The sequence below is a fragment of the Scomber japonicus genome, chromosome 8 (assembly GCF_027409825.1).
Source record: "Scomber japonicus isolate fScoJap1 chromosome 8, fScoJap1.pri, whole genome shotgun sequence".
Lineage (NCBI taxonomy): Eukaryota > Metazoa > Chordata > Actinopteri > Scombriformes > Scombridae > Scomber > Scomber japonicus.
The window spans coordinates 15,155,422-15,182,125 of record NC_070585.1 but is presented as its reverse complement, the minus strand read 5'-3'; the positions used below and the strand labels follow the sequence as shown (position 1 = coordinate 15,182,125).

Sequence of the window (26,704 nt, the reverse complement as noted above, 5' to 3'; positions counted from 1 at the left end):
AGATATTACTAATAACATTTGTGTGTGTGTGTGTGTGTGTGTGTGTGTGTGTGTGTGTGTCTATCAGGGTCATAGTATATTCATGTATTTTTTCCTGTTTTCCCCTTCCCTCTTGTGGGTGTGTCTGTGTTCTGTCTGTCTCTCCTTGTCTTGCCTGTGTTTGTTTGTCTGGAGCTGGGAGCCTTCCTGCACTGTTCACCTTCACTTCATCAACCCTTCAATCAAAGATTAAGGTTTATTTTGCTTGTTGACTCACCTCGTGTTTCTTGTGTAGATTCCCGCTACCTGTTGCTTTATTGGATCCAGAACGCTGACCTGTCTTGCCCAGCTACTGCCTTCTCTCTGTACCACCATGGAACCAACTCCGGAGGATTCTCTCATTTGAGTACATTTTGACTCTGTTGTAAAATAAATCTTATTATTCACTCAAGGACAGGTGTCTAAGTCGTCTGTCTGCATTGTGGGTTCAGTATTTAATATCCTTTGTGAGAGGTGTGTAATATTTTTGATTTCACTTATAAGGTGTTTTGTAACCTGCACAAAATTACCCGGTGATATATTTAATCTGTCCCTGGGTGCCTAATAATGCTGATATTAAATCATTCTTCTATTTAAAACACAATTACGTTGGTCAAGGTTTGGGGGTACAGTTGTAGCAAGGAAAGTACATGTGACTAGGTAAACATACAAATCTACAAAGGAGTGGTGTGGAGCACATTACAATAGCTTAATTGTTGTTTTAATTGACAGTGGACAGGCTTATGTGATGTAGAAACAAAAAGAGATCATTTTCTTGCAGAGGTTTGGATAGGATTTAAAGGATCTGGTTATAACGGTGAGATGTGCTGGCAGGTTAAGACATCACACTCCAGTAGGAGGAGGTATATGCAACTTTAACTGGTTGTGACACAGAAGAAGAATGAAGGAGAAAAACAGGAAGTGTTCAGTTTCAGATCATGTGCCAGGTACAAAGTTCATCCAAAGAGCAGGTACTTTGGTCGATATAGTCATATGGACGCCATGGCATGTTATTATAATACACCCGGGAATGGATTTGCATTGTCGCTTGTAGCGTAGTTGAAGCTAGCTGTGAAGTGTGAATTATGAAGACACAATATAATTCAAAACCTCCTGCAGCGTCAACTTAAGCTAACGATCCCAACAAGGAAATGCCACACATCTAAAAAGTTGAACTCCGTTTGTTGCCGTTTTGTTTTGTTTTACCACGAAACACGGCGAGGAGTTTTACATTAACGTCAGATGTGCTCTCTGCTTTCTCCAGGACAAAAAATTGGCAGATTACCACTAGGAGGATGCTTGTACTTTACGTGAGCTGCTGAAGTTTCTGAGGGTGAGACATGGATGAAGTGATCACTCTCAGCTCCGACAGTGATAACGATGACTCGGACGTGGAGATCGTAGGCTCCTACAGCGAGATCAAAATCAAGACCGATCCTCCACCCCTCACAGCGGTGCGGGTTGATGTCGGTTACACAGGCATCAAACTGCCAGCGGTAAGTGAGGGTGAAAAAAGCTGGTTACCATAGAAACGCCCTCAACATGTTCCTGCTGCCGTAACTTTAACCAATAACTGACAAACAAAGCCAAACTGGGATGAGTTACATGTAAAGCAATTTCTTTTATACAGTCTATGGTAAAGCCTAACTTTAGTTATTTACTCACTAGCGCCGCTCTTTGTCAAGAAAAGTCAACTATTGCTAGCTAGCGTGTAAAGGTGAGTTATTATTCTGACAGAAATATGAGGAGTGGAAGTAACAGAAATGAGTTTGATAGAAATTAAGTTGATAAAATGATCTTGAATTAAAAAATAGAGGGGGTAAAAACATAAATACTGTAAATAAATAAAAAATAGAAGAGAACTGGACACAGTGTCAGAGGCGGGAACCTGTTCATCTCTATTAATGTTGCTCAGTGGCACATGAAGCCAACCAGAAAAAACAGACTTCTTCTAGCTTCCGTGTCATGGAGCCCATAGAGTCCTAGACCACTGGCTAACTTGAACAGGGATAAAACAATTAAATCGTGCAGCACTTTTAGATACGAAATGTGATCAGACGGAATGGATCAAATTCTTAAAGTGAAATGATTCATTATGTGAGGGTTGTGACCCTCCAAAAACTGTATCTGCTGATTTAGATGTTTCTTTTAAAATGCAAGCCTATGGGGAAAAGTGTTTTTGGGCCCAATAGCCTATGCGTGATGTTGTAAATACACTTTAAATACAGCCTAGTCACTATGTCCTGGCACTCTTCCTCAGGGCTGGTGTAAAGGCCTCAAGTTTGATCGTGGCCATTGAAGATTTTTGGAGCCAGAAGTGACCATTTATGGATGACAGGATTGAGCTGGCCCTAGCTCTAGCTGCTAGCTCAATGCTATTTTTTAATAGTGGAAAACAGGCTTAAAAGCCCCATGAAATGAAGAATACATTTTCCCAGTTTTAACCTGTGTGTGTTTGTTAATTGTTAATTCATGTATTGTTATATGTCAGATATATGACGAAATGTCAAAGGCAGTCACAAAAGTTCATCCAATCAAATGTGACTTCAGGCGAGTCGCTAGTCACACCCATCATATAAAACAATACTTATATCTAATGAGCAATATGAAGGGAGATAGAAAGAGATGTTTTTTTGGATATCAATGGGCAAAAACTTTGTTTTCATTTCCAAAACAATGTGGTTCATTAATTTCTCCCTTGTTCTTTTCCTGGTCCAACAACATGTCAGGGAGGTGTACGGGACCAGCTCTGTGTTGCACTAAACCCTCATTTACTGACATATTGTTTTGGTTTATTTTTCCCTTCTTTAGCATTATATAGAACTCACAGATCCAAGATGGACTCTTCCAGAACTGAAGCTGCGAAAAAGACAATATCCTGCTGCAGTGGCAGTGGTAGACTTGACTGAGAGCGATTCAAAAGATGGGACACAAGTGGTGATTGATGATGTGCTACCATGTGTAAAAGAAACTCAAAATGAAAATTCTACTTCGACTACTTCAATCGAACTAGATGTTAATTTGCAGGAACGCTCTTCAGAAGACTCAACTGTCTCTCAGCCAGTACAGGAAGTAAGTAGTAACCTAACAGCAAAGCACGGGCGTTTGGATTCGACTACTTCGATCGAACTAGATGTTAATTTGCAGGAACGCTCTTCAGAAGACTCAACTGTCTCTCAGCCAGTACAGGAAGTAAGTAGTAACCTAACAGCAAAGCACGGGCGTTTGGATTCGACTACTTCAATCGAACTAGATGTTAATTTGCAGGAACGCTCTTCAGAAGACTCCACTGTCTCTCAGCCAGTACAGGAAGTAAGTAGTAACCTAACAGCAAAGCACGGGCGTTTGGATTCGACTACTTCAATCGAACTAGATGTTAATTTGCAGGAACGCTCTTCAGAAGACTCCACTGTCTCTCAGCCAGTACAGGAAGTAAGTAGTAACCTAACGGCAAAGCATGGGCGTTTGGATTGTGAACCACAACACCAAAAGGAGGACAGTAAAACACATCAACTTCAAACATCGACACCAAATGTAAAATTAGTACGAATTCCTTTTCTTGAAACTCATGTCACAGAACTGAAAAAATCAACATATTCTGTCTATGTAACCAAAGATTGTACACAAATGTCATTGTGCCATAGACAAATGGACAATAACACTTTACCACCAGAATGCATTCATGACTTTAAGACTACCACATCAAATGGTCCTGACATACAGCCTTCAGTGGATGAGTCTGCTCCTGAGGTTGTTGAACCTCTTATAGAAGTGAGACTACAAGAGAACAGTAATGAATTAATAAGCACACAGTTACACAATCAAATATCTTACTCTCTACAAAGCTCAGCAGACTTTCCCTGCAAGGATAAAGAAAGGTCTGTCACAACCTTAAAGGAGCAAAACAGTCGAGATGATGAGAGGGGAGACCTTCGTCCATCCACGCTCATCCCGTCTCCAACACCATGTGCCTCATCTCAAGATGAAGCACAGGGTTCCTTACAGAGTGAACTCCACTGCGCCGATGTTTGCCCGCCTGCCGTTGAATCAAGGACCGACCAGCTTGAACTGGACGGAGCAGAATCTAGACAAGGCCACATCTCTGATCACTCATCCTCTCACTCTCTTCCCATTGAACTGGACCCCTCTCAGCCATTCGAGCTTGAAAATCCGCCCCACACAAGTCCTATATTTCATAACCTCAAGAGCCCAGCTGATCCAATCCCTTCCTCTGAAGATACACAAGCTGAAAATACATCTGAAAGGCAATTTGGGGAGGGTAATGCTGATGAGGTCTCAAGCAGTTTTGACTTGCGCTGCAGCATCTCTAGTGACCCTCCTCCGTCGGTGTCTAAAACTGAGGATGTGGATGAAGGCTCTGGGACTGGGACATACAGGGGGGATCTGGGGATTGACAGTCCGGTGTCTCTCCTTTGGCAAGATGGGAGTGATGGAGAAGTGAATGAGGAGAGCAGATATGACATGGACTTCAGAGGGGCCAGTCGAGAGGACAGGCATTATGTGTGCCCAATCACACTCAGGAAAATGGCAGGAGCAACTCAATCTCTGGTTAGAAACATTTCTCCAGATGTTTATATTTGATTTTATCCATTGTGCTCAGTAACTCATTACACATAACATTGTCTTTTTTTCTTTTAAATGTTTTCTTTTTAGACTGACAATGAAGACGAAGAATTTGAATCTCCAGAGGTGCTATGCCGTCAGAGCCTGAGCCTAGTTTACATTACAATTGATGAGAACTATCCAGAGAGCACTTTGCAGCTCTTATCTGACCTACTGGAGCCTGGTTATTATCCTCCCAAGGATATCATCTCCCACCTGCTGCATGGCATTCTGCTGGACCCGCAGTGTCCTCGTCACCTCTGTCAGCATGCCTTCAATCTGCTGATGAGGACACAGAGGTGAGAGAACCATAAGAATAAACTAAAAGACCCTCACTATAGACTCATTTGATCTGTCAAAGCAAGGAAAGCATAGGTGTAAGTAATAGCAATAAGGATTCTCAATAACAAAGCCCTGAAACTGGTTCACCAAAATATAATGGAGCCATCATGAATTCTATTAATTCCACATGCCTCACCTGCTTTGACAAGTCTAAAATGATCTATTGTAACATACTATGTAGTCATTCTTATTTAAACCCCTAATCCGTCCTTTTCATCCTCTCTTCAATCCCTCATCTTTATTTTGCATCTTTGAATTCTGAGATTACAGCTGCTTTCTGATTGCAGGCACCACATGGCTGATAAAAACACAGTTCCATGGGACTGGGAGTTGTTGACCACAGTCATGGCCAATCAGGTACCACAACTACTTAACATTTGTGCTTGTCAGTGTCATCTAGCCCTAATAGGCAGACATGTTTATAAAGTGGACAGCTTTTTGTGATTTCAGTAAACTGACATGTCCTTATCTTGGCCCCTCTCACTTCATTAGGAGAATACAACCAGACTTCGATGGGAAGTTGTTCGCATGCTCCTGGAGTACATTGTGCAGATCTTGGAGGACGACTTCCAGGCCAAACGTTCTATGTCTTCTCTTCACCACTCGATTGCCAAGGCAACATTGTCATGTGATCAGCAGTTTCCACGAGTCAGGTGATTTTGGTAACCAGGGGCCTGTATCATGAAAGGAAATTTAAGGGTTAGGCAGGAACCTTTTGAAGTAGCCCAGGCCATAAAATTATATATTGCACAGCTAACCTTCAGAGCATGTTTAGGCCGGAGGTTCAGATCAAAACATATGAACTATTAATTTACTGGAATGGGTCAGAACTGATAACATTCCTAACAGCCTCAGCAGTGCTTTTTTTAGTGCAAATAAGCAAATGTTAGCATGTTAATATGCTACGGTATGGTCATCATGGCAAACAGTTATATGCTAAATATCAACATCTTAAAATAGATCAAATGAACATGCTGGTGATATTAGCATTTAGCTTCACAGAGTTGCTAGTGTGGCTACAAACTCCTAGTATTATCATGGGCTTATATTATGTAACTTTTATTTTGTGTTTTGTTATACTAATGACATATTTTTCCTTAATGGGGTCAGTGGATAATAGCTTCCCAAATGGCTCAGTGAAAATATTTGGTAAAAAGAAGAGGAGTCGGTGCGCAGGTGGTCGAGTGGTTAGAGCGCATGCCATATATGCAGCCGACCCCGGTTCGAATCCCGATCGGAGGTCCTTTGCTGCATGTCACACCTGTCTCTCTCTCACATGTTTCCTGTCGGTCTACTGATAAATAAAGGCGTCTATGCCAACAAAATCTTGCCTTTATTTTAATCAGTAACTGGCAGAGAGACCAACAGGACACAGGGAGAGAGAGGGGATTGACCTGCAGCACAAGTCCCAGCCCGGTTTCGAACCAGGGATGCTGTGACTATGTAGGCATGTGCTCTAACCACTCGACCACCAGGTATGCTCCCGCATATTAAATTCTTAAGGGTATGAGGATATACGGTCACCTATATTAAATACACTGCTCTCAAACCCCCACCTTTATTGTATAAAATGGGAAACTCATAGCTGCATTGAAAAATCAAGAGTCTACATAGCCAGGCAATACCCAGGTTTGTGACTGGTTGTTGTAGAGTTTCTGACGTTTGATCACTTGAACAGAACCCAGATATGTTAAATTTGCTTTATAATACAAGCAAAGCATGATATATGCAATATAATAACAAGTCACAAGGATGATTGCATGATAGTACATGACTAACAACTGATATATTTTCACTTTATTTTCACTTTTTAAAGTAATACCATAATGTGTTTTCTTGTATGCTTTCCAGGGAGGTCATTAAGTGGCTGTTTTCTGCCATTGTGAAATCAACAGAACATGGAGAGAGTAGAGAAGCAGCCAAAGACAAAGATGAACAAATCAGGTGAATTACAAAGAAACATTTTAGAAATGAATTTTTTTTGCTGGAATATTACCTTACTCAGACCTTACTCATGTATTTTATTTTATCATGGCTGTCCTTTCCACATTCAAGTTGTTGAAGCCTGTTTTTGGCCCTTTCTCTCCTACAGAATGGTGTCCATCCTTCAGAGGATGCTGTCTCTGGCCCTTGAGGTCGACCGCTCTCCGGCTCTCAACTCTGTCAAGTTGTCCCAGGAGCTCTTCCATATGTTCATCAGCAACACACCTTTACGAGCACACAGGTGAGGAGGAGAGAGGAAAGTGAATAAAGCAAGTTGAGACAACATTTTTGTTGATATACTGACTTGATTAGTTGATACGCTTATCTTTTCCCATGGAAGCTGAAGTGTTAATTATAATGCATTATGTAATTGGTATGTTTTGTAGACAAGTTAGGAAGTGATTAAATTTACATTTAAGTTATAGAATATGAGCATATTTGTATAAATAGGTCTCAAAGTATCATATGTGTTAACTCAGCTTCATTCCCTCTTTAAATGATAAATCAATAATGAGTGGGTTCACAAAATGATTAAAATAATGGCTTTTAAATGTACTAATAATTCCATTTACTAATGTATCATTTTACCATTTCCACTTAATCATTATTAATCTCCTGTTTAAACATGCACCGTCTCTGTTCAATTGAACGACATGCAGCCAATGACCCACATTGAAATTTGGGTTCAATTTACAGATTAGTAACAGAAGCTCTCATTAGCCAGCTGATGAGAAAGCATTTCCTTGTTGTGGCTCAGTGCTGAAAGTGACGACTTGTCTTTGATTTTAATTCTTAAAATGTGTTTGTCTTTTAATTTTAAGTTTTATTTGACACAAATGTAGACAAATCAGAAACACATGATTATTTTTTATTCATTATAATACTTTTGATATGTTTAATGGCCAGTTTAGAGCATGATGATACGGTACTATTTTAGAACGTTCAAGGGAAAAGTTGCAGCTGTGTAAACTGATCCGTCTCAGCTCGACTCAAGCTGGTTGGTGGCATCGCCTGCGCCTCAGCTTGACAAGTGGCCAGTGGGGCAGGCCACCAGTGAAATCGACTGGTCAAGTTAGTTACAAATTGTCAGCTGTTCAAAATAGCTGAAGTTTGAACAAGAGAAAGAGAGAATCACCTCATCAGTTTGTTTGAGGGACAGTCGTATCTGTATGACACAACCATTAAAATATGCAAAAGAACTACGGCCCAGATTCTCGACCTTTTCGTTTTTTGTTTTCACTGTTTCATCCACAATTGAATTGCAACTATAGCAAATAACTCACTATCACTATCCTTATTCATATTTGAAGACACTACAAAGTATCCAGCTACAAAGAAACCTAAAAAGCCAGCAAGAAATACAGTAGTTGCTACGGTAACGATGCACCGACTCATCTTATTGCGCTGGTGTAAACTGACAGGTTTCAGAAGCTTGCAGACCGCTGTATTGAAATTAGTTGCAAGTTTCAACTGATCTCATTGCAAATCTTTGGTCTACACTGGCCTTAACAGTTGTTTGTTAGTTTTATTGTTCGAATGGAATCATTTAACACCAATGTTTTAAATGCATCAATTAGGTCATTCATAATTCACCACAGAAAGAAATTATATAATTATTCCAATCACACAGTCTTCCTCTTTTCCCCAGTTTTATCTTTGACTAATCTGTTCCTGACACCCAGGATGCTGTTGCTGGAGAGCCTGCAGAGCAAGCTGCTGAGATGTAAGCTGTTGGAACATCTGTTGGACTATGCATGCCCACTGAAAATCTCTGTGCCCATGTCACTAAGTCTGTTGCTTCACTTTCTGAAGAACTGCACTCTGACACCAGACCCAACGGTGAATATTATACTTGGCATAAAGACATTTTCTTCTTTTAATCTTTAACTTATAAGACAGCATTTGCCCTTCACTGATGCATTGGTCAAACATTAAATGTTTTATGTATGGATAAGTATATCAGAAAAAGATTTTTTGCAAAATGGAATACATTTTGGAGACTAACCATGTATTTTTTGTATTTTCCTATTAGGAATTTAGAATGCTTTTCTATGATTTATTTTTGATCATTCCAATAATTAAGAGTAAGCCACAGTAAGTGACTATTCAGTGCATCTAATTCATGACTGTGCTTCCCAGGATGGTACTGAAAAGTGGCAGAAGTGGGAAGAGTTGATCCACCTCCTTTGGATGTTGCTACTCAGTTACAACAAAGCGATGAAAGGTGAGATGATGATAAATACCAACACGCTGCTCAGCATATGTAGCTATGATGAGACAAGTGGCTTCCTTTTCCGTAAAATCTATGAAAACATAATTTTTAGTAGTGACAATTGAAGTCTCAGAAAGATTAAATAAATCATCAGCCTCTGTGTTTTATAGCTAAATAAAAGGGGGAAGAATAGAGAGTCAGGTGGTCTTATCATAATCAAAACCAACATCTTTACTGACTAGGCCAGCTTGTCACTGTCCTACTGCCAGGAAGCAGACAGGCTTTGGAGCCTGTGGGAAACCTCAGACTCGGGTAAATGTGTGATATGTGGTGTAGTAGCTACTATATGGGATTCTTCTGAAGTGTTTTATCTTAATCTTGTTGTACAACAGAGAATGGAGAGGGCGAAGCTGAAGTTTTTACTTTGTCTCAAAAGATCAAATAAGAACTGGATTATCCTGATCACATGGTCAAATTTCTTTCACTTTTTCTCTCTACTAACTATTAATCTGTCTCCCATCACTCATTTTCCAACTTGTATATATCTAACTTTGGTTCATCCTTGGTAACTGTTGTGGACATATTTTAGTTACAAAACTTAGGACCGTATGGAATTTTTTTTAAACATATTTTTACATTTCTGTGCTTGTTTCTTTGTGTTAACCATTGATTCTGTGTTAAGATTTTTGTAATGCCATACAATTCAACTGATATTCTTCAGGTTAGCATTTTAAGCACAGATTTTAATAGATAAGGACAGGGAACGAGTTAAAGAAAAAAACTGGTACAGGTCTGAATGTCTCACCCCTACAGTCAGGGGATCCAGTGGCTCTGTTATGCTGTGGGGGGTAATTAGATGGCATGGTTTGGCTCCCTTTGTCCCCTCAGAGAGAATAGTCTCTGCAAATAAATACAGAGTTGTTCTGAGTGATCACTTTTATCCTGTGATGAAACATTTCTATCCTGATGGGAGTGGTCTCCTCCAGGATGACAGTGCCTTCATCAATAGAGCATGAGGGGTCACAGAATGTTTTGATGAGTATGAAAATGATGTAAATCATATGCTACGGCCTTCACAGTCACCAGATCCCAACCCAACTGAACACCTATGGGAGATTTTGGACCAATGTGTCAGTGCTCTCCACCGCCATCGTCAAAACACTTAAAAGAGGGAATATCTTTCAGAAGAATGGTGTTTATCCCTCCAGCACCTTGAACTACAGTAGCCTGTATGAAAGGTGCTATATAAATAAATTGATTGATGAATTTATTGATGATTGATAAATTGTTTGATTGATGAGGGTTAAGAGACTGTAGAATAAATGCCAAGGCGCATGTGGTGGCCCAACACCTTACTAAGACACTCCATGTTGGTTTTTCCTGTAATATGCCCCCCGTATGAAGTAAATGAAATAAAATGACTTCTGTCTCCAGTGACAACTTTGGTTTACTCCTAATGTCTAGGTGTCTGTTACCCACAGGTTATCTATGCAGTTCAGCCACTGAACAGAGAGGCAGTGCTGGCACCTTAGTCTACAAGCCGGACGACATTGTAACAAAGCCAGCCATTCGTGAAGCTGTGGAATCCTTCTTGTCAAGATCCCAGGCTGACATCGGCCAAGCCTTACCTCTCCACATGGAAGAGTCTCTCACTTATCTACAAGACTACCTGCTAGATGTCTCTCAGTGTTGACTTAATAAACAACAACATTGTGCTTATGTTATTCGAGGAATAATAAATAAATGTATATTTATTTAATATTTATATTTATGCTTTTTGTGTGTTTTTTACTTTGCAAAAGAAAAATATTTTTAATGGTGTGTTTCTTTTTTGTCTGTCTCTAATGACTGTGTGTATGTTTGTGTACTTTAATTTTATATGTCTGTTGTGGCACTAGGTCACCAGCTATTTGAGAAATTTACGAAGCTTTTAGTACATTTCAATGAATTGTTCACATTGTTGAGTTGAGTTTTGTTGTTACATGTGCTGTTAAAAGATGTGTCCATTTTTTCCTGTTTTTCCAATTCAGTAATGTTTTTAAATAAAGGTCTTTCTATAATTGTCCTGTCTTTATGCCAACAAGACATTAATTGTCATTAAGCATAATCTTGCAGATGCAACCAATAGATTATTATTATGACCCTACATATATTGATAGATTGATTAGTCTGGTAACTATGCATCCTTTTTGAATAAGCCACAGTAAATTGATATGTGGTATCGTATCCATCCATCTCATGGTCCATCACTCATCAGTCCAGGATTTTATTTACTCTTGTTCAACAGCTGGTTGGACGTGTACACGCTGACCAATGGGATGAAGCGCTGTTATCGGCAGAGAGAAAAAAACCTTACAGTCGCCATGATACAGCAGCGGAAACGGGTGAGAAGTAGCTAGAAAACAAAAGAGAACACGCAGTCGTCCTCGCGATTTGGTATGCTCTTGCAGGTAATAATGCATTTTGATTATACTCAACTATTTTCGCTCATTTCACCGCAATCTTAATCAGATGCTGAAACCGCCGTGATGATTTTCTGAAGTCGGACTAATTTGAATTGGAAGTCGGTCAGCTTCGAATAATTGGGGTCTGTTAGCTTTCAGCTAGCTGGCTAACATAGGCTAAGCTAAATAGCCTACAATTGATTGGAAATCCAGCTCTGTTAGCTGTTTTCTTCAATGTTTATCTCCATGATAGTGATTCTTGCTGTTAAAGGCTAGCTAGCGGTAGCTAACTAATGCGCTGTTTCGTGGCCTAGTGTTAATGCGCAAGTCAGTGCTTTGCTGTTATGTAAACAACAATTGAACAGTATCTTTTAATATAATTTGTGTCTCTTTTCTTAATTCAATGGGGCAGATTGTTAAAGTCAGCTAACGGTAATTGTTCAATTTCAGTAACTCTAAGTGTCCGTCTTCCATGTTGCTAGTTAGCAAGTGAGCTAACGTTAGCTATTTAGCGTTTGTTATGTATAGTTTGATGGCTACCTATTTAGGTTAAGCTAGGCTAATCAGTTAGCGAAGCGAGAAGCACACCGTATATCCATAGATAGCAGTCAACTCAGTTTTAGAAACGTAGTTTAATTTTCAGTGTCTGGTTAATTTAAGCTTTATCTACTTGTCAGCCGCCTGGTGTGCCAAGTTTTACATTAAAAAATAATGCAGTACATTGTTAATTTTAATGTTGATTATTAACTTATGTAACACTAGTGAAATCACAGCCTTCATTGGAACCGGTTGAAGTTTTAATTATACTACACTATAAAGGGTCGATAGCTTATTATTTCTTCACCCCTATCTTGATTGTATTTATTTATTTAATTAAGGGTCACATTTGATATATGTTGCCTACATGTCTTCATGTCAAACCTAATATAAATATAATTGAAGATGGGGTTATTTGATTAGTCTGATGCATCACCTTGAACCTATTTTATTCCAGCTTTAGTTTCAGGGTCAAATTTACAATTCATGGTATATGTGCATAACATTAACTTTGTATTGAGAATTTCATTTTACACTCATATCAATTTTTTTTATTTATCTGTAGTGTTATAGGAATGCCCAAGGAAAAATATGACCCGCCGGATCCCAGGCGGATGTACACAATTATGTCAAGCGAGGAGGCAGCCAACGGGAAGAAGTCATACTGGGCTGAGCTGGAAATCAGCGGTGAGTATTGTCAGAGTTCCTGGTTGTGTATGAAATGTATTGGTTTGTACTGTGAAATGCTATTTCTCCTGCTGATGGTCCTACTTGAAAGTAGTTGTTATATACAAATGTTAATCACAACATATTCAGAATTCACACATATCTTTTGATAATAACAGAGTTTAATTGTTTTACTCCTTTGTCCTGTATTATGTAAAACATAAGCCTTATTTGTATATCAACTAATTAAATCACAGCATGTGGCACAGGTAATAAGTGGATCTCCAGTGTTGAGATGAGACCTGAGTCCACTAAGGTAGCTCTGCACATGTTAGTCCCATGTATGGTTAAAACAAATGATTAATTTCAGTATCCAATTAATCTATTTTCTTGATTAACCATTTGTTTTATGAAAATGTCAGAACATTTAGTAAAATCTCATCAGTTTCACAGAGCCCACAGTTACATATTGAAATGTTTTCGTGGGTCAAAAGTCCAAAACCCAAAGAGATTCAGTTTAATATCACTAAGACAACAAGCTACTATTTACATTTAAACTACTACAGAAGCAGGATTCAGTGAATTTTTGGGCATTTTTAACATCATTATCTAAATTGCTTCCTAGTTAATTTTGATTATTGACTAATTGATTAAGTGATTATTGTTCCAGCTTAAGTTTCAAACAGGGCTTTCCTGGGTTTTAAGAGGTCACTATGGTAATGTTTTATACGCTGGGTGCAACCCTTTCAAAACACAGTGACTCACTATTGGTGCTGAAACGATTACTTGAATTATTCAATTACGAAAAAATGATCAAGGCAATTTTTCTTGACTCAAAGTTTTGTTTAAGTAATTTCCCTCGCATTTATATAACATGCTCTGCTTGTGTTTCACATGGATGGTTATTACTGACACACATTGTCACTTGCTATGTCGCAGGGCAGGTTACTAGAGAGTGAAAACTTAAAAGTCTGTGCGGCATCTAGTCAGAGCAACACAGGGCGTGTGCACGCATACACACACACCAATAAATGATCGCTTTCTTATCGCTAATTAATACGTCACATTTGGTTGACCTCAGGTCTCTATACTGAAAACCTGAGGTAGGAGAAGCAGGGTAAACAAGTGCGCTTAATTTGTGTGGTAGCCTAATGATGCAAAAATTAAAATCAGTCACACTAAAAGTAAGTAAGTTCATGTATTTGTTTCAGATGGCATTTAAGTTAAATGCAACAAATGGGTTTAGGTTGTTTTAAAAAGGAATGTCCAGGAATAAAACCCAATTGATTGTTCATTTTTAGAGAAGTTTTTTTTTGTCCTTTTTCTAATTTTTACTATTTCTATTTAATAAGGCAAAATAATTTATTCGATTACTCGATTTATCGATGAAATAGAATCAATAGAATTATCAATTACAAAAAGAATCGATAGCTGCAGCCCTACTCACTATGATAAGCCCATTCACACCAATGGAAAACAAGTTCCCAGGTTTTACTTTCAGTATGAATGGTGTTCTACTGTGGCACTTGAACATAATTCTCCTGTGTGCATGTCCTTTTCCTGTGTGTCTGCAGGCCGAGTAAGGAGTCTCAGCACGGCCCTTTGGTCTCTCACCCACCTCACTGCCCTGCACCTCAGTGACAACTCATTGTCACGCATCCCGCCAGACATTGCCAAACTACACAACTTGGTGTACCTGGATCTCTCATCCAATAAGATCAGGAGCCTGCCGGCAGAGCTCGGCAACATGGTGTCTCTCAGGTAGGTGAATTCAGACTGTACATTTATCTCTTAACTCTTAAGGCGTATTGTTGAGTGTAAAGCAGTAATTGTTAGGTTTAGTGTCAGTATGATTATGGCACCAGCTTCAGATACATATATTTGTGCCTATAAAATTGGCATGGTCAGTTCTTTAGTTAATCACTGATTTGCGGGATAAAGTTTCTATTGTTTTTGAAGTGTTGAAAGTTTTGATGATGAAAGTCTACATTAACCAGTGAATCTAGAGTTGACAGGTATTACATAGACATTTGTATAATGTCAGCAAAGGTTCAAAAGGTAACAAACAGTTGTTTCTCAAGAGGACTGGTTTCTGATGATCAAATTCCCCTATGTCCTCCACAGGGAACTGCTTTTAAATAACAACCAGTTGCGGGTTCTGCCATTTGAATTGGGGAAACTGTTTCAGTTACAAACACTGGGGTTGAAAGGTGAGTGGCTTATCACGGTTTTTTGTAGCCATTCTAGCCTTGAAATCCCATTGTTGTCTCGGATGATTCAGCCCACTTTGCTTCTCCTTCATCAGGAAACCCACTTGCACAAGAAATTATGAGCCTCTACCAGGAACCTGATGGCACGCGGAGACTGCTCAACTACTTGTTAGACAATCTGGCAGGGGCTATCAAGCGCAGTGAGTCTCCTCTCTCTGGCAGTTTTGAGATTGGAATAGGAATTACATATTTCCAAAAAAGATGAGGCTCAGAGTATATAGATAGGGCCTTTGTGAACCACAGCACAGTTATCTGCCCATCAGTTTTAAAAGCTTTGCCTCTAATTTGGTGGAATTCATTGGATGAAATTGTGTGGCGTATACTTTAAGTTTCCTTGGGCAGAGACTTCAGATTGCCTCGTTACAAATATTGCTTAAGTCCAGTAGCTGTTATCTGTGTTCATGTCGTCACCCACATTGTACCGTTTTCTATCTATGTTCAGTACCAACAGAGCAGCCTCCACCTCGGTCATGGATCTCTCTTCAGGAACCAGACAGAACACGGGCATCTGGTAAGAACCACTTACATGAAAAATGAGTCTGAATAGATACAAATGCCCTCTGTAATCTTCTTTGTTGTACACTGTTGTTTAAAGCTTGACTTAAAGCCACACCCCAACACTTAAAATCCTCCTTACATAAATGTACACCTCAGTTTTTTTTTTCTACTGGTGAGCAGCATGTGTACAAGTGAGACAACTCTGTAAGGTTCAAACCAGTCCCAACCCAAAGACACTTTTGACACTTACAGTGTCTGTAGTTGAACCTGAGCAACACTAGCCTTTGAAACATTTTAGCAAAAGGAGCAGCTTCCTGAGATATGTCTTCTGTTTTCCTTTTGTCAGCACTGTTCTCTGTGATGTGCTACAACGTGCTGTGTGATAAGTATGCCACACGACAGCTGTATGGCTACTGCCCCTCTTGGGCTCTAAACTGGGAGTACAGGAAGAAGTCTATCATGCAGGAGATCATGGGCTGCAATGCAGACATCATCAGTTTGCAGGTGAGAGACAGAAATCAAAGCATATGTTTAAGTTTTCACATGAATTAAAATCAACATCCCTAAAAATGAACTAAAATAGGGAGTATGTATAGTAACACTTTTGTTCTTCATGTGTCTGTATCACATGAAGCAGGGTTAATGTGTAGCTTGAGAGCAAAAAAAATCTCTTGCACACAAATGCTTCGTTGTATTTATAAATACAAATACTCCTCCAGCACTCATTTTCAGTTGACATATAGTTTTTATTATTTATGTTAGCGTCTCACACCACCTCTTACTATCTCAGTTTTGTATTCAATTATACAATCTAGCAGTACATTTTGTTGGGAGGTTTGTTATGCTTACATGACTGTTCTTTCTGACACGTGCTTATTGTTAATTACAGGAGGTTGAGACAGAGCAGTACTACAATTTCTTTTTGCCTGAGCTGAAGGAGCAGGGATATGACGGGTTCTTCAGTCCAAAGTCACGAGCTAGGACCATGTCAGAGTCAGACCGCAAACATGTGGACGGATGTGCAATTTTCTACAAGACAGACAAGTATGTAACTGAAATTGTGCTGCTGTTGTCCTTAAACTCTATACAGGGTTCCCACGGTCATGAAATTCCTGGAAAAGTTATGAAATTAGAAAAAGCTGTTTTCCAGGCCAGGAAAAGGTTTGGAATTAGGTGAATGTTTTGGAAAGATTTTGTTTAGGGATGGCCCGATCTGATGACGGACATAAGACAAAAATCAGTACATTAATTATGAATATACAAATCATCAATTTCTATATTTAACTTTTTAGTATTTTCTAATTTGTGATCTGAGTCCAAATACTTGCTCTGGGATGTAATTGCAAAATGCACCCTTCAAACACCTGTTAAAAGGCACCAGAATACAGGAAATGACATCTACTCTGTAAAGCCTGATTTATGCTTCTGCGTTGGAGCGACGGCGTAGCTCCGACACGGTCATTGTCCTTTCGAAGTTCTGCGTAGAGGGAACATGTTGCTAGTGTGTGTGTGTGTGTGTGTGTGTGTGTGTGTGTGTGTGTGGGGTTTCAGAGGAGTCTCTATCTTTATCCTTGTTTATCTTCCGGTCACAGTAGCATGTAGTATTGCGCTATATGCGCTAATACCAGAAAACGCATACCTTTTGTTCATTATTAATAAATGAAGCAACTGACTTTTTGACAGGACCAATTACAGCCCTTGCGGTCTGCGTTGCCATGACGCGTAGTTAGGATGTTTTTGAGGTGCACGTCCCCCCAGACTCCCCTCCCATTTGACTGTCCAACACATAATTTCAAATGCTTCCATGCTGTACATGGTCATGTTTATTTCCTTAAAGTACAAATTAAATAAAAATGTCTTTGACATATGGTCAAAGCCCCCCACGGATTTCTCAGCTCTGGCAATGATGAACAAAAGCCTCAACAAAGCTCTGCAACTGAAACAGTTGGACCTGACCCTCCAGATTTGAGATGGGGGCAGGTAAAAACCCGATACTGTGCCCTATAGTAGCTATGCGGGCCTACCTTTGTTAAACTACTTAAATGAAGTCATGGCAGTGGGGTGAAATATTATGGCATAGCTATGGAAAAGTTGTGAATATTCAATGGTAAAAATCTGTGGGAACCCTCTCTATATATATTTTTTGACTGGTGTTTAATAGGATGAAAGGAAGGAATATTTTCTTTTCCTTTTTTTGTGTGTATGTGTAAATGCAAAACTCACCAGCTAAAACCACAAGACATATGTCAAATGAATGCTTTCAGTCCTTCCACCCTGTTCATCAAAAGGTGTGGTTCAGCTGAGTGGAGTGTTCACAGCTTCACTAACCAGTTTGATTACTCTGCAGATGAAAAGCTCTGTAAGGATCAACAAACAATAATTAGCTGAAGCCTATAAATAGCAGTAACATTTCTACTCATCTTACGTAAGTTGATAGTAATCTAAAGCGAGGAATCGTACCATGCATATAGTTTTAGGGAAATAACAAAGCTTTTTTTAATCATAAAACTCTTTTATAAGATCACATCACTAACAATCCTTTATTCACATTTCAACACCATCAAAAATGTTTGTGAAAAAATATTGATAGATGGTTACACAATATAACAAACATTAAAATTCTGCTAAAGTATTCATTCAAGTGTGACTGTTTGTTAGAGCTACATATCCTAATAACTTGTTACATTATGTTTCATAAAAAGAAATACCAGAGCTTCTTTTCAGATCGATACTTTTGTTTTCCCAATGGTAGTATTAGTGTTTTTTAAAGAGGCTAACGTACTGTAGCATTGGTCTTTCACTCATACTTTTGGTCTACTTTTAGCCTTCCTGTGACTAAGCTGTCCCCCTGTGTAAGCATTTAAATACTGTTTCACAGTGCCTCGTGACTCTGGTGTTGAAAGTTACACAATTTTATGTATGGGGGGTAAAGTTGGTGATTAGAGAGAATGATAATCATTTGTATTATTCTATTCTAGGTCACTTCTGAAGGTCTCAAACTAATAATACAAAATATACAGGTTAAGTGTACCATGAATGAGCTATTGTGTGACACAGCTACAAGCATTTTGAGCCTGAGGGTTTTACCTCTTTGAGTTAAAGTCAGACATTTAGGTTTGTCATGCCAGAGGTCCTGGATGCTAATCTGGAGTGAGACAGTTTTGTGTTGACATTTATTTTAACCATTGCCTCTGAAACATGTCCCCTATATCCTCTTTGTGTTTTCCTTCAGGTTCAGTGCAGTGCAGAAGCACACTGTGGAGTTCAACCAGCTGGCTATGGCTAACTCCGAGGGCTCAGAGGCTATGCTGAACAGGGTGATGACCAAGGACAACATTGGGGTAGCTGTACTGCTTGAGCTCCGCAAAGAAATGATGGAGGCCTCCTGTGAGTAGACACACCCCTTTCTGATCTTTTGCTCTTCTAGTTTTCTGGCATCTCCAGGTTTACTGTACTGTTTCTCTGTTCTGCTGGTTTTGCTAAGCCTGAATTGGCTTTTACCTGAAACTTACTGAGAAATTGGCGGGTCAATACAAGAGATTATAGGTGGTGTCACACATGTCCTTGGTACCTATCTTAACTGTCCAGATACATTTTCCATTTGAACAGTGCATTGAATTTGTCTTAATTCCTCTTTTCTTGCTGCTCACATTCTTTATTTCCTCCTTTCAGCTGGAAAGTCGCTGCACGGCATGGAGAAACAGCTGCTCCTGGTAGCCAATGCCCACATGCACTGGGACCCAGAGTACTCTGACGTCAAGCTGGTCCAGACCATGATGTTCCTGTCAGAGGTGAAGAACATAGTGGACAAAGCCACACGCAGCCTCAAGTTGTCCTCTGTCTCCGGTGAGACCAATGCCATTCCACTGGTGCTGTGCGCTGACCTCAACTCCCTGCCTGACTCTGGTAAGTAAGCAAGGCTGATACGGTTGCCTACGACACTGACAGGTCAATGTAGGACTATTTTGTTTCCTGTCAACATACTGTGGTGTCCTTAAGCAAAACGGTGAACCTCAAATATCTCCTGATGAGCAGGTTGATATCCTGCATGGTACGACTGTCAAATGAATTATGGAAATAAAGCATAACCCAAATAATGGAGCCAGATCACATTTTTAGTTTCAATAAAGTTATGTATACATGTATAGTCATATTTTCAAGGAGTGTTTATCTTGGACCTAATTTGCCTTAATGACCGAGCTTTATGTTTTTGGAGGTCACTGGCATAGGATAAAGCCACTTCTAAACATTCGAAAATGTTACGCTTTACTGTGATAGAAAGCTTTCCAGATAGAAAGTAAATTCAACAGTAACCATGTTGGAGTGTGGCAGCTGGAGATAATGCTGAAAAGCTATTCAAACATTACTGCTTCAATTTTGTTGCATCATCCTTCTTGGCCCACAAGATGACCGCCATAAACCAGGACTGGATTGCTTTTAGACTGATTTGTTTTTAGCATTTTGATTTGGCAAATGTGACAAAGTTCAATCTATGATGGCTCATAGGAAAATGTGATCAGGCGTCAATGTAATGTCTCCAGTTTTGTTTTTAGTTCAAAATTCCTCCAAAATTGCCTAAATTTACTTTTCAGCATTTTCCCACAGTCAGAGTTAAAACAGACTTGGCTTGTCCAGTTGAGACCAAGGAGTGACTCTTGACTTCTCTTGATTCTGATGAGGCAACTTCTCTCTCTGTTCAGGCGTTGTGGAGTACCTGAGTACTGGCGGAGTGGACTGCACCCACAAGGACTTCAAGGAGCTTCGCTATAGCGACAGTCTGACCAAATTCAACTGCAATGGCAAGAACAGCACATCCAACGGCAGGATTACCCACGGCTTCAAGCTGAAGAGCGCTTACGAGAATGGCCTGATGCCTTACACCAACTACACCTTCGACTTCAAGGTGACTGGATTTACAGCACACAAATGTGTCTTTGATTATGATGATTATGATGATGATGATGATGATGATGATGTTTATACATGTAGAAATAGGCAATAAGTCTGTTCAGAAATGCACAAACCTACATAGATATAATGGATGTATTAATCTGCTTTTGGACACACTTCTCAAGAGTTGACACCTCTCTGTCTTCTGCTTTCAGGGTGTCATCGACTATATTTTCTACTCCAAGCCTCACGTGAACGTGCTGGGTATCTTGGGCCCCCTGGACCCCCACTGGCTCGTAGAGAACAATGTCACTGGCTGCCCACATCCCCACATCCCCTCCGACCACTTCTCCCTCTTCAGCCAGCTGGAGCTGCTCCTGCCCAACTTGCCCCCCCAGGTCAATGGGCTCCATCTGCCTGCACGCAGGTAGTGAGTCCCTGCCACACCACCAGGGGGAGCTGCAAACCACAGCCTCTCCCTTTTCAACCCTCCTCCCTCCCACTACCAGCTCTTCCCTCCACCACAGCGGAGGAGGAAGACAAAAACACAACCTGTAAAATATTCGTACAGTGAGGTCTGGCCGACAGGGATTTCGTATAATGTTATAGATATTCTATATTTTTCTTTTTTTCTTTCTCCGTTTTTCTTTTTTGTTCTTTTTTTAACTGCTCGATTCAGTCCAGTTTGTGTATCATATTTTGTGTTTTGGACTCCCTTTCCTCAGATCCACCCACTCACCCACCCACTTCTGCTTCTATCTTTCAAACTAGAGGGGATGGTAGCTCATTCAGATTTGCCACACAGGACATGGTTTGGTTTAAGAGAAAGCAGCTGCAGGGACGACATTCACCTGAAAAGCTTCATAGCTGATGGTCTGTCTGTCTGTCCTGTAAAAAATCTGAAACCAGCAAAGACAGCAGACGTGTCAGTCTCAGACCTCCCATCATTGGCTTGTGCTCGTTTTTCCCCCTATACTCTGGGCAGCCAGCGTTACTTCCTCAGTCTTTGTAGGATGAACACATTTGTTGAGTTGTATGTGGATGGGTTAGAGCAGCTATAGCTTGTAGTTATGCGTCCCTGGAGGTGGATGTAGGGCAGCTCCTATGAGGTGAGATTTCCTGCTGTCATTCTGTGGTGCTGAGGCCTTCTCGTGTGGTCATGGCCTCCCGTGGTGCTACAAGATAGTCTACACCTCTTGACCCCGGCCCTGGTGCATTAGCTACCAAACCCACACATGCCTCAAGAACGAGACGTCCGAGAACTACATAGCCTGATTTTTACATTGGCAGTGTTAATCTGTGAAGGAAGGAGGTTGTGAGAAACTGGGAGCAGCTACCATCCTGTTCTGCAGACTGTTTTCACCCAAGCTTGTATAGTTGTTAGGCTAGTCTTGTGCTTAGGAGCTCATATGGCCCACGTACCATCTTTTTTTTGGGGGGGGGGGGGGTGGGCGGGGGGCAAGGGATTTAGGCTGATGGGCAAAGAGATTGAGGGTGGGGAGGGGGCTTTCACAAATTGTTTCTTTGTCTCGATTGCTTTTAGGCAGAGAGAGCGAGTAATGGATGATACGCAGGAGTAAAACCAGCATTCCTCTCACTGTCTGGAGTTGCCATCCAGCTCCATACGTGCAAACATAGACACACACACACACACAAATACACACACACACATCATTTGCAGGCAGATCTGTAGCACTGTCTCCGAGGCCAGTAGTGACTTTCCCCAGCCATAAATTCCATACACAAAAAGCAGTGGTTTTTTTTCACAAGTGTTTGTACAGAATAGAAAATCTAGACTCAGTCTTTACATGATTGTATATGAACCACAAAAGACCTGTTTTCTGGCGTTTTTTGTACTAAGAGTAAATTATGATCAGATTTGAAAAAAAAAAAAAAAAAGATTGTATTGTAAACTATGGCTAAATTTTTATCCAGTTAATGTTAAGATGAATTGATATTACCAGCTTGTACAAAAGACTAAGAAGAGGTTGTTCAAGGCGTTCGCTATCACTACTTTGCACTCCCCAAGATAAACTGTAATTAATGTATCAGTATTGTTTTATTCCTCCCCTCCCCTCCCCTCCCTCCTCACACCCCTTCTCTCTCTCTCTGCTGTTGATTTGATTTGCCGGCATATTGCTGCAATTGTAAATAGACACCGAGTAAACTCTGCCTGTTGCTTCTTGCCCATTTAACAAAGCCATTGATCCACACTGCTGCCATCAGTTTAGATTAAAAAAGGACACACAAAGATAAGTCACAGCCCACCAGTGGCACCACATCTGTTTTATCTATACATCTCTCACACAAACCCACCAGTGGCGTGTGATCGATACAACCTATACGAAAACACCACATGTACAACAAAACATTGTGCCTCACTGTAGCAGTTGTCGTTGTCTTGCACTATTTACATTTGCGGAACGCCTGAACAACCTTTTCTCCTTTTATTTTTTAATACTGTTGAGACATTTGTGAAGATTTTATGTCCTTTTTTTTTTTTGGTTTTTGTTAATGTTGATTTCCTTTTTTATGAGCTGTGACAATGTTATGATGATGTGTATATCCTTCCTATTCATTGAGCTCTCTAGTAATCAGGTATGTTTTCTCCACTGACCCCCCCCCCCTCCTCCCCCCGCTCTTAAAGGAACATGAGTAGGATGTCTTTACCTTTTATGAATCCGCTCTCTTGGATTTTGTTTTGCACCCTCTTTGTACTTGTACCATGCCCAGGCCCCCCCCCCCCCCAAAACACACCGGTAGCTCCTTTTCCCCTGGCCATAGATCCCAAGATATGATTTTTTAAAAATCTCCCCAAGTCTGTCCATCACCCTAATACCCCTCCCACCCTCAACCGCCCGACCTCAGACTTAACCTGCCCTCTATATTACTTGAGCTGTGTTTTTTTTTTTTTTTTTTTTTTAAATCCCTTTGCTCAACCACTTTGTATAGTTCTCTTGCGCTCGTCACTGCAGCTATAGTGCCATCTGTGGACCCTCCCCCTCCCCTACCTCTGTATCAGAAAAGATGGAAATCCCACTTTTTGCTCTGCTTTTTTGTTTTTTTGTTTTTTTTTTGGATTAACAAGGGATGAGGGGCAGTGAGCTCAGCTGTTTCTCTCTGAAGGCCAGGCAAACACGTTGCTATGAATCCAATTTGTCACATCCCACACTAACGAGTGAGACGATTACTTTGAACGCTTTTCCACAGATACAACCAATGATGAGCACTTAATAGATTCAGATGCAGCTCCCCTCACTCCCTGTCCCATTACATAAGTGAATAAAGATTTTAAATGTACATGTTTAAATTACATTTTTAAACCAAGAGGGAAGCAGTAAAGTAAATAGGAAGTATAAATTTAGTCCTCAGATCAAGTTTACTTGTCCCATTTGTTTGCCCCCCTACATGTTTGTTTTTTGGGTTTTGTTTTTTTGTTTTAACTTTTTTGTTTTCCAATGATTTTCCTTTTTATTTTTATTTTTTTTTTCTTGAATGGCATTAGTATTGTAGTAGATTTAAAGGCTAGCTTTTTTTGTAAAGTGTGAATAAAAGATGTATCTCATGTTTCCTTTCTAAAAAGATATTGAATTGTGTTGTTGATGTATAAATCATGAATTCTATGATGGTGTTATGTTTGCTACATTGTTTTTACTTTTACTCAAATACTTTTTTTCCTCCCCACCATATACTCTTCTCCCATCACAAACCAAATCCTTTGTAGAAATCATGAGACCTGGTCTTGATAGGTCAACTCGAGAAATTGAATGTTGCCTCATAGAATGAAGGATTGCGCGCTTATTGGGGAGGGAAAAGCACCTGCATTGTCGGTATCAGTTCAAACTTTCAACACAGGGATATTGAAACTTTTTGGGTTTTTTAATTACTTTTCAGCTTTATTTTGGATGTTGCATGGCACTAGCTGGAGAGTGCTAGTGTCTGTAGGTTAGGACAGCAGAGCTGTCTTACTCGTGGCTAGAAAACACTGTTCTGACTGGTGTAAAACGTGTTCGTAAGACTAAGCTAATGATGTGCCGCTGGTCGCTAGACTGGTCCTGTGATGATTTTGAGTACTTCTAGTCCATCTCACGCTGTTCTTGTGCATCACAGTGGTTAAATCTGTAACACTAGCAAGCTACTATTGATCGTCACTGATTTGACTTTTAAATCTTTCCGTTTTTTTTGACGACCCGTAACCCTTCCTGTCATCACCCTCTTGTTAAGTCAGACTACGGCATCTATCTTCTCACAGATCAGAGTTATGGCACTCTGCGAACTTCAGCAAGCGGTCATGATGTTGGCTTTGTTACCTTTCCACTGTTTCATTGTGTTTCATAGTTGGCTTGTTCAGCATAAAGTGGGGTTTTTGTGTTTTTTTGTTTTTTTTTTCCCAGGCTGCATCTCTTTGTAATGGTGCACACCAAAGCTGCTTGTAGGTCAGTTCTTTGTCGTAGAGTGAGTTGTTTCACCAACATTTTCCAAATCATAGTCTTCATGAAACGTAGGGCTGTAAGGAAAGCAAGGTACTTTGGTCCTTCTCCTTGAATCACATGAACACCTCGCGTCTATGCTCATACTCGTCGCTGTTGTTGGGAGTTTGGTTTCTCAATGCATCCTCTTTCCCAAAAAAAACCAACAAAAACAACTTGGCAATAATACCCAGACACATTCAGAAGGGTTTTTTAAAAATATTTTATCTGGAAAAATGTAGCTATTCCATTTTTCAAAAAACTGTGGTTGTTTTTTTTGCTTTTTAAAACTTCTCCTCATCCTGACCTTCCTGACCTTTGTGTTACCTGACCTTCCTTTTTTAAATGCCCACCCCCCCCCTCCATTTATCATCCATCTTGTATATTTGCTCCATCTCCTTTTCCCTGCCGATCTAGTGGTAGTTGTTCAATGATCAGGATTGTCTTATCTGTAGTCAGCTGAGTACATGTATTGATCTGTGTCACTGTGTTTATGCACTGGACCAACTATTGTTTACCATTCATGAAATACCAGCAAAAAAAAAAAAAAAAAAAAGAATAATGACGAAACACTTGCACAATGTTGTAGAATGTCCATTAACCCAGATGAGAAATCAAGGCAGCTGTTTTCAAATCAACACATACTGTTTTAAAAAGAAACTGAATGGTAAACAATGCTTTCTGTTGTACCCCTTAGCCGTCCTCTCGATTCTCTTTGGACTAGTTTTTTTTTTTTTTTGGTTCTTTTCTTTTTTTTCTTTTTTCGTTGACTACAGGTTCTGCTTGTTTCCTTTACACCTACCTATGTATTTTCCTACTTCTGGTTGAAAATAAATTCTATATTATCTGTTTCAAACTGTGTCACCTCTTATTCTTTGCAATGGATATTGAAAATAAATTCTATATCTGTTCTCCTTGTCTTGCCTCCTTTTGCTTCGGTAGTTTTCAATTTTTAAATTCTTCAACAGTTGACACAATATAAAGTGATTATAGATGACACTTTTATTGTTTTCTTCCTCAGTCCAGTAGCCATCAGTCAAATGAGATGCAACAAACCTGCTGTGAAAGCAAAGGGATCACTGGCTCACAAAGCTCCTCCATTGTAAACAGCATGAACCATTTCAAACTGTAGGTATGAGCATTGTTTTGTAGTTGATGTCAAACATGCAAGTGTGTCAAACAGCTGGTGGAGGCTGGATTATGAGGCCCAGGAGTATCTGGCTTTGCAGGTCTGTGTTTCAACCAAATACTACAGAAGCTTCATAATAATGATGTGAATACCAGTAGGCGTTTGGTTGAAATTAAAACCTGTCCGCATGACACATTTTTCCAGACCAGTGCGTTAAGAGAGGCCGGCCTGGTTGAAGCCTCTGTGTCAGCAAGTGCACTCACCCCCTGAAGAGCCACTGAGCCCAGCCTGACCGTTGATTTTTACTACAGGATGGCAAATGAAAAGAGATGCCATTGGGGATCAATAAAGTTTAACATCAACATTTAATACCTAAAACAGCCTGAGGATGACAGTTTGTGTATTATCAGTTATAAACACATGGTGGAGCCAAAGACTCACCTCTGAATAAGCACTGAAAACTGATCCGTCCAGGTCACACACTGAAGGATGCATGATGCCAGGTTTGAATGAGTCATTGTGTTCTTCTATCCTTAGGATTTATCAAATGTGAATAGAGCATGTGAGATAATAGTTTGTAACATCTGTGCTGACGTGCAAACAAAGCAAACAACTATATATCC

The 26,704-nt window shown here is 40.0% G+C and overlaps 2 protein-coding genes across 2 annotated transcripts; both read left to right on the top strand.

Moving 5' to 3' along the window:
- The first annotated feature begins 1,016 nt into the window (after positions 1 to 1,016).
- simc1 (SUMO interacting motifs containing 1) lies at positions 1,017 to 11,231 on the top strand. Its single transcript, XM_053323828.1, has 10 exons — positions 1,017 to 1,514; positions 2,830 to 4,587; positions 4,693 to 4,940; positions 5,271 to 5,340; positions 5,476 to 5,636; positions 6,835 to 6,927; positions 7,076 to 7,207; positions 8,649 to 8,805; positions 9,106 to 9,190; positions 10,660 to 11,231. The coding sequence occupies exons 1-10, from the start codon at positions 1,359 to 1,361 to the stop codon at positions 10,869 to 10,871; spliced, it is 3,072 nt and encodes a 1,023-aa protein (XP_053179803.1). The 5' UTR covers positions 1,017 to 1,358; the 3' UTR covers positions 10,872 to 11,231.
- Positions 11,232 to 11,559: 328 nt separating this feature from the next.
- cnot6a (CCR4-NOT transcription complex, subunit 6a) lies at positions 11,560 to 25,514 on the top strand. The gene is made up of 12 exons (XM_053323822.1): positions 11,560 to 11,628; positions 12,725 to 12,846; positions 14,400 to 14,586; positions 14,950 to 15,035; positions 15,131 to 15,235; positions 15,538 to 15,606; positions 15,940 to 16,097; positions 16,483 to 16,637; positions 18,826 to 18,980; positions 19,266 to 19,499; positions 20,294 to 20,496; positions 20,699 to 25,514. Exons 2-12 carry the CDS (start codon positions 12,735 to 12,737, stop codon positions 20,912 to 20,914), a joined length of 1,680 nt encoding a protein of 559 aa, XP_053179797.1. The 5' UTR covers positions 11,560 to 11,628; positions 12,725 to 12,734; the 3' UTR covers positions 20,915 to 25,514.
- Positions 25,515 to 26,704: the final 1,190 nt, after the last annotated feature.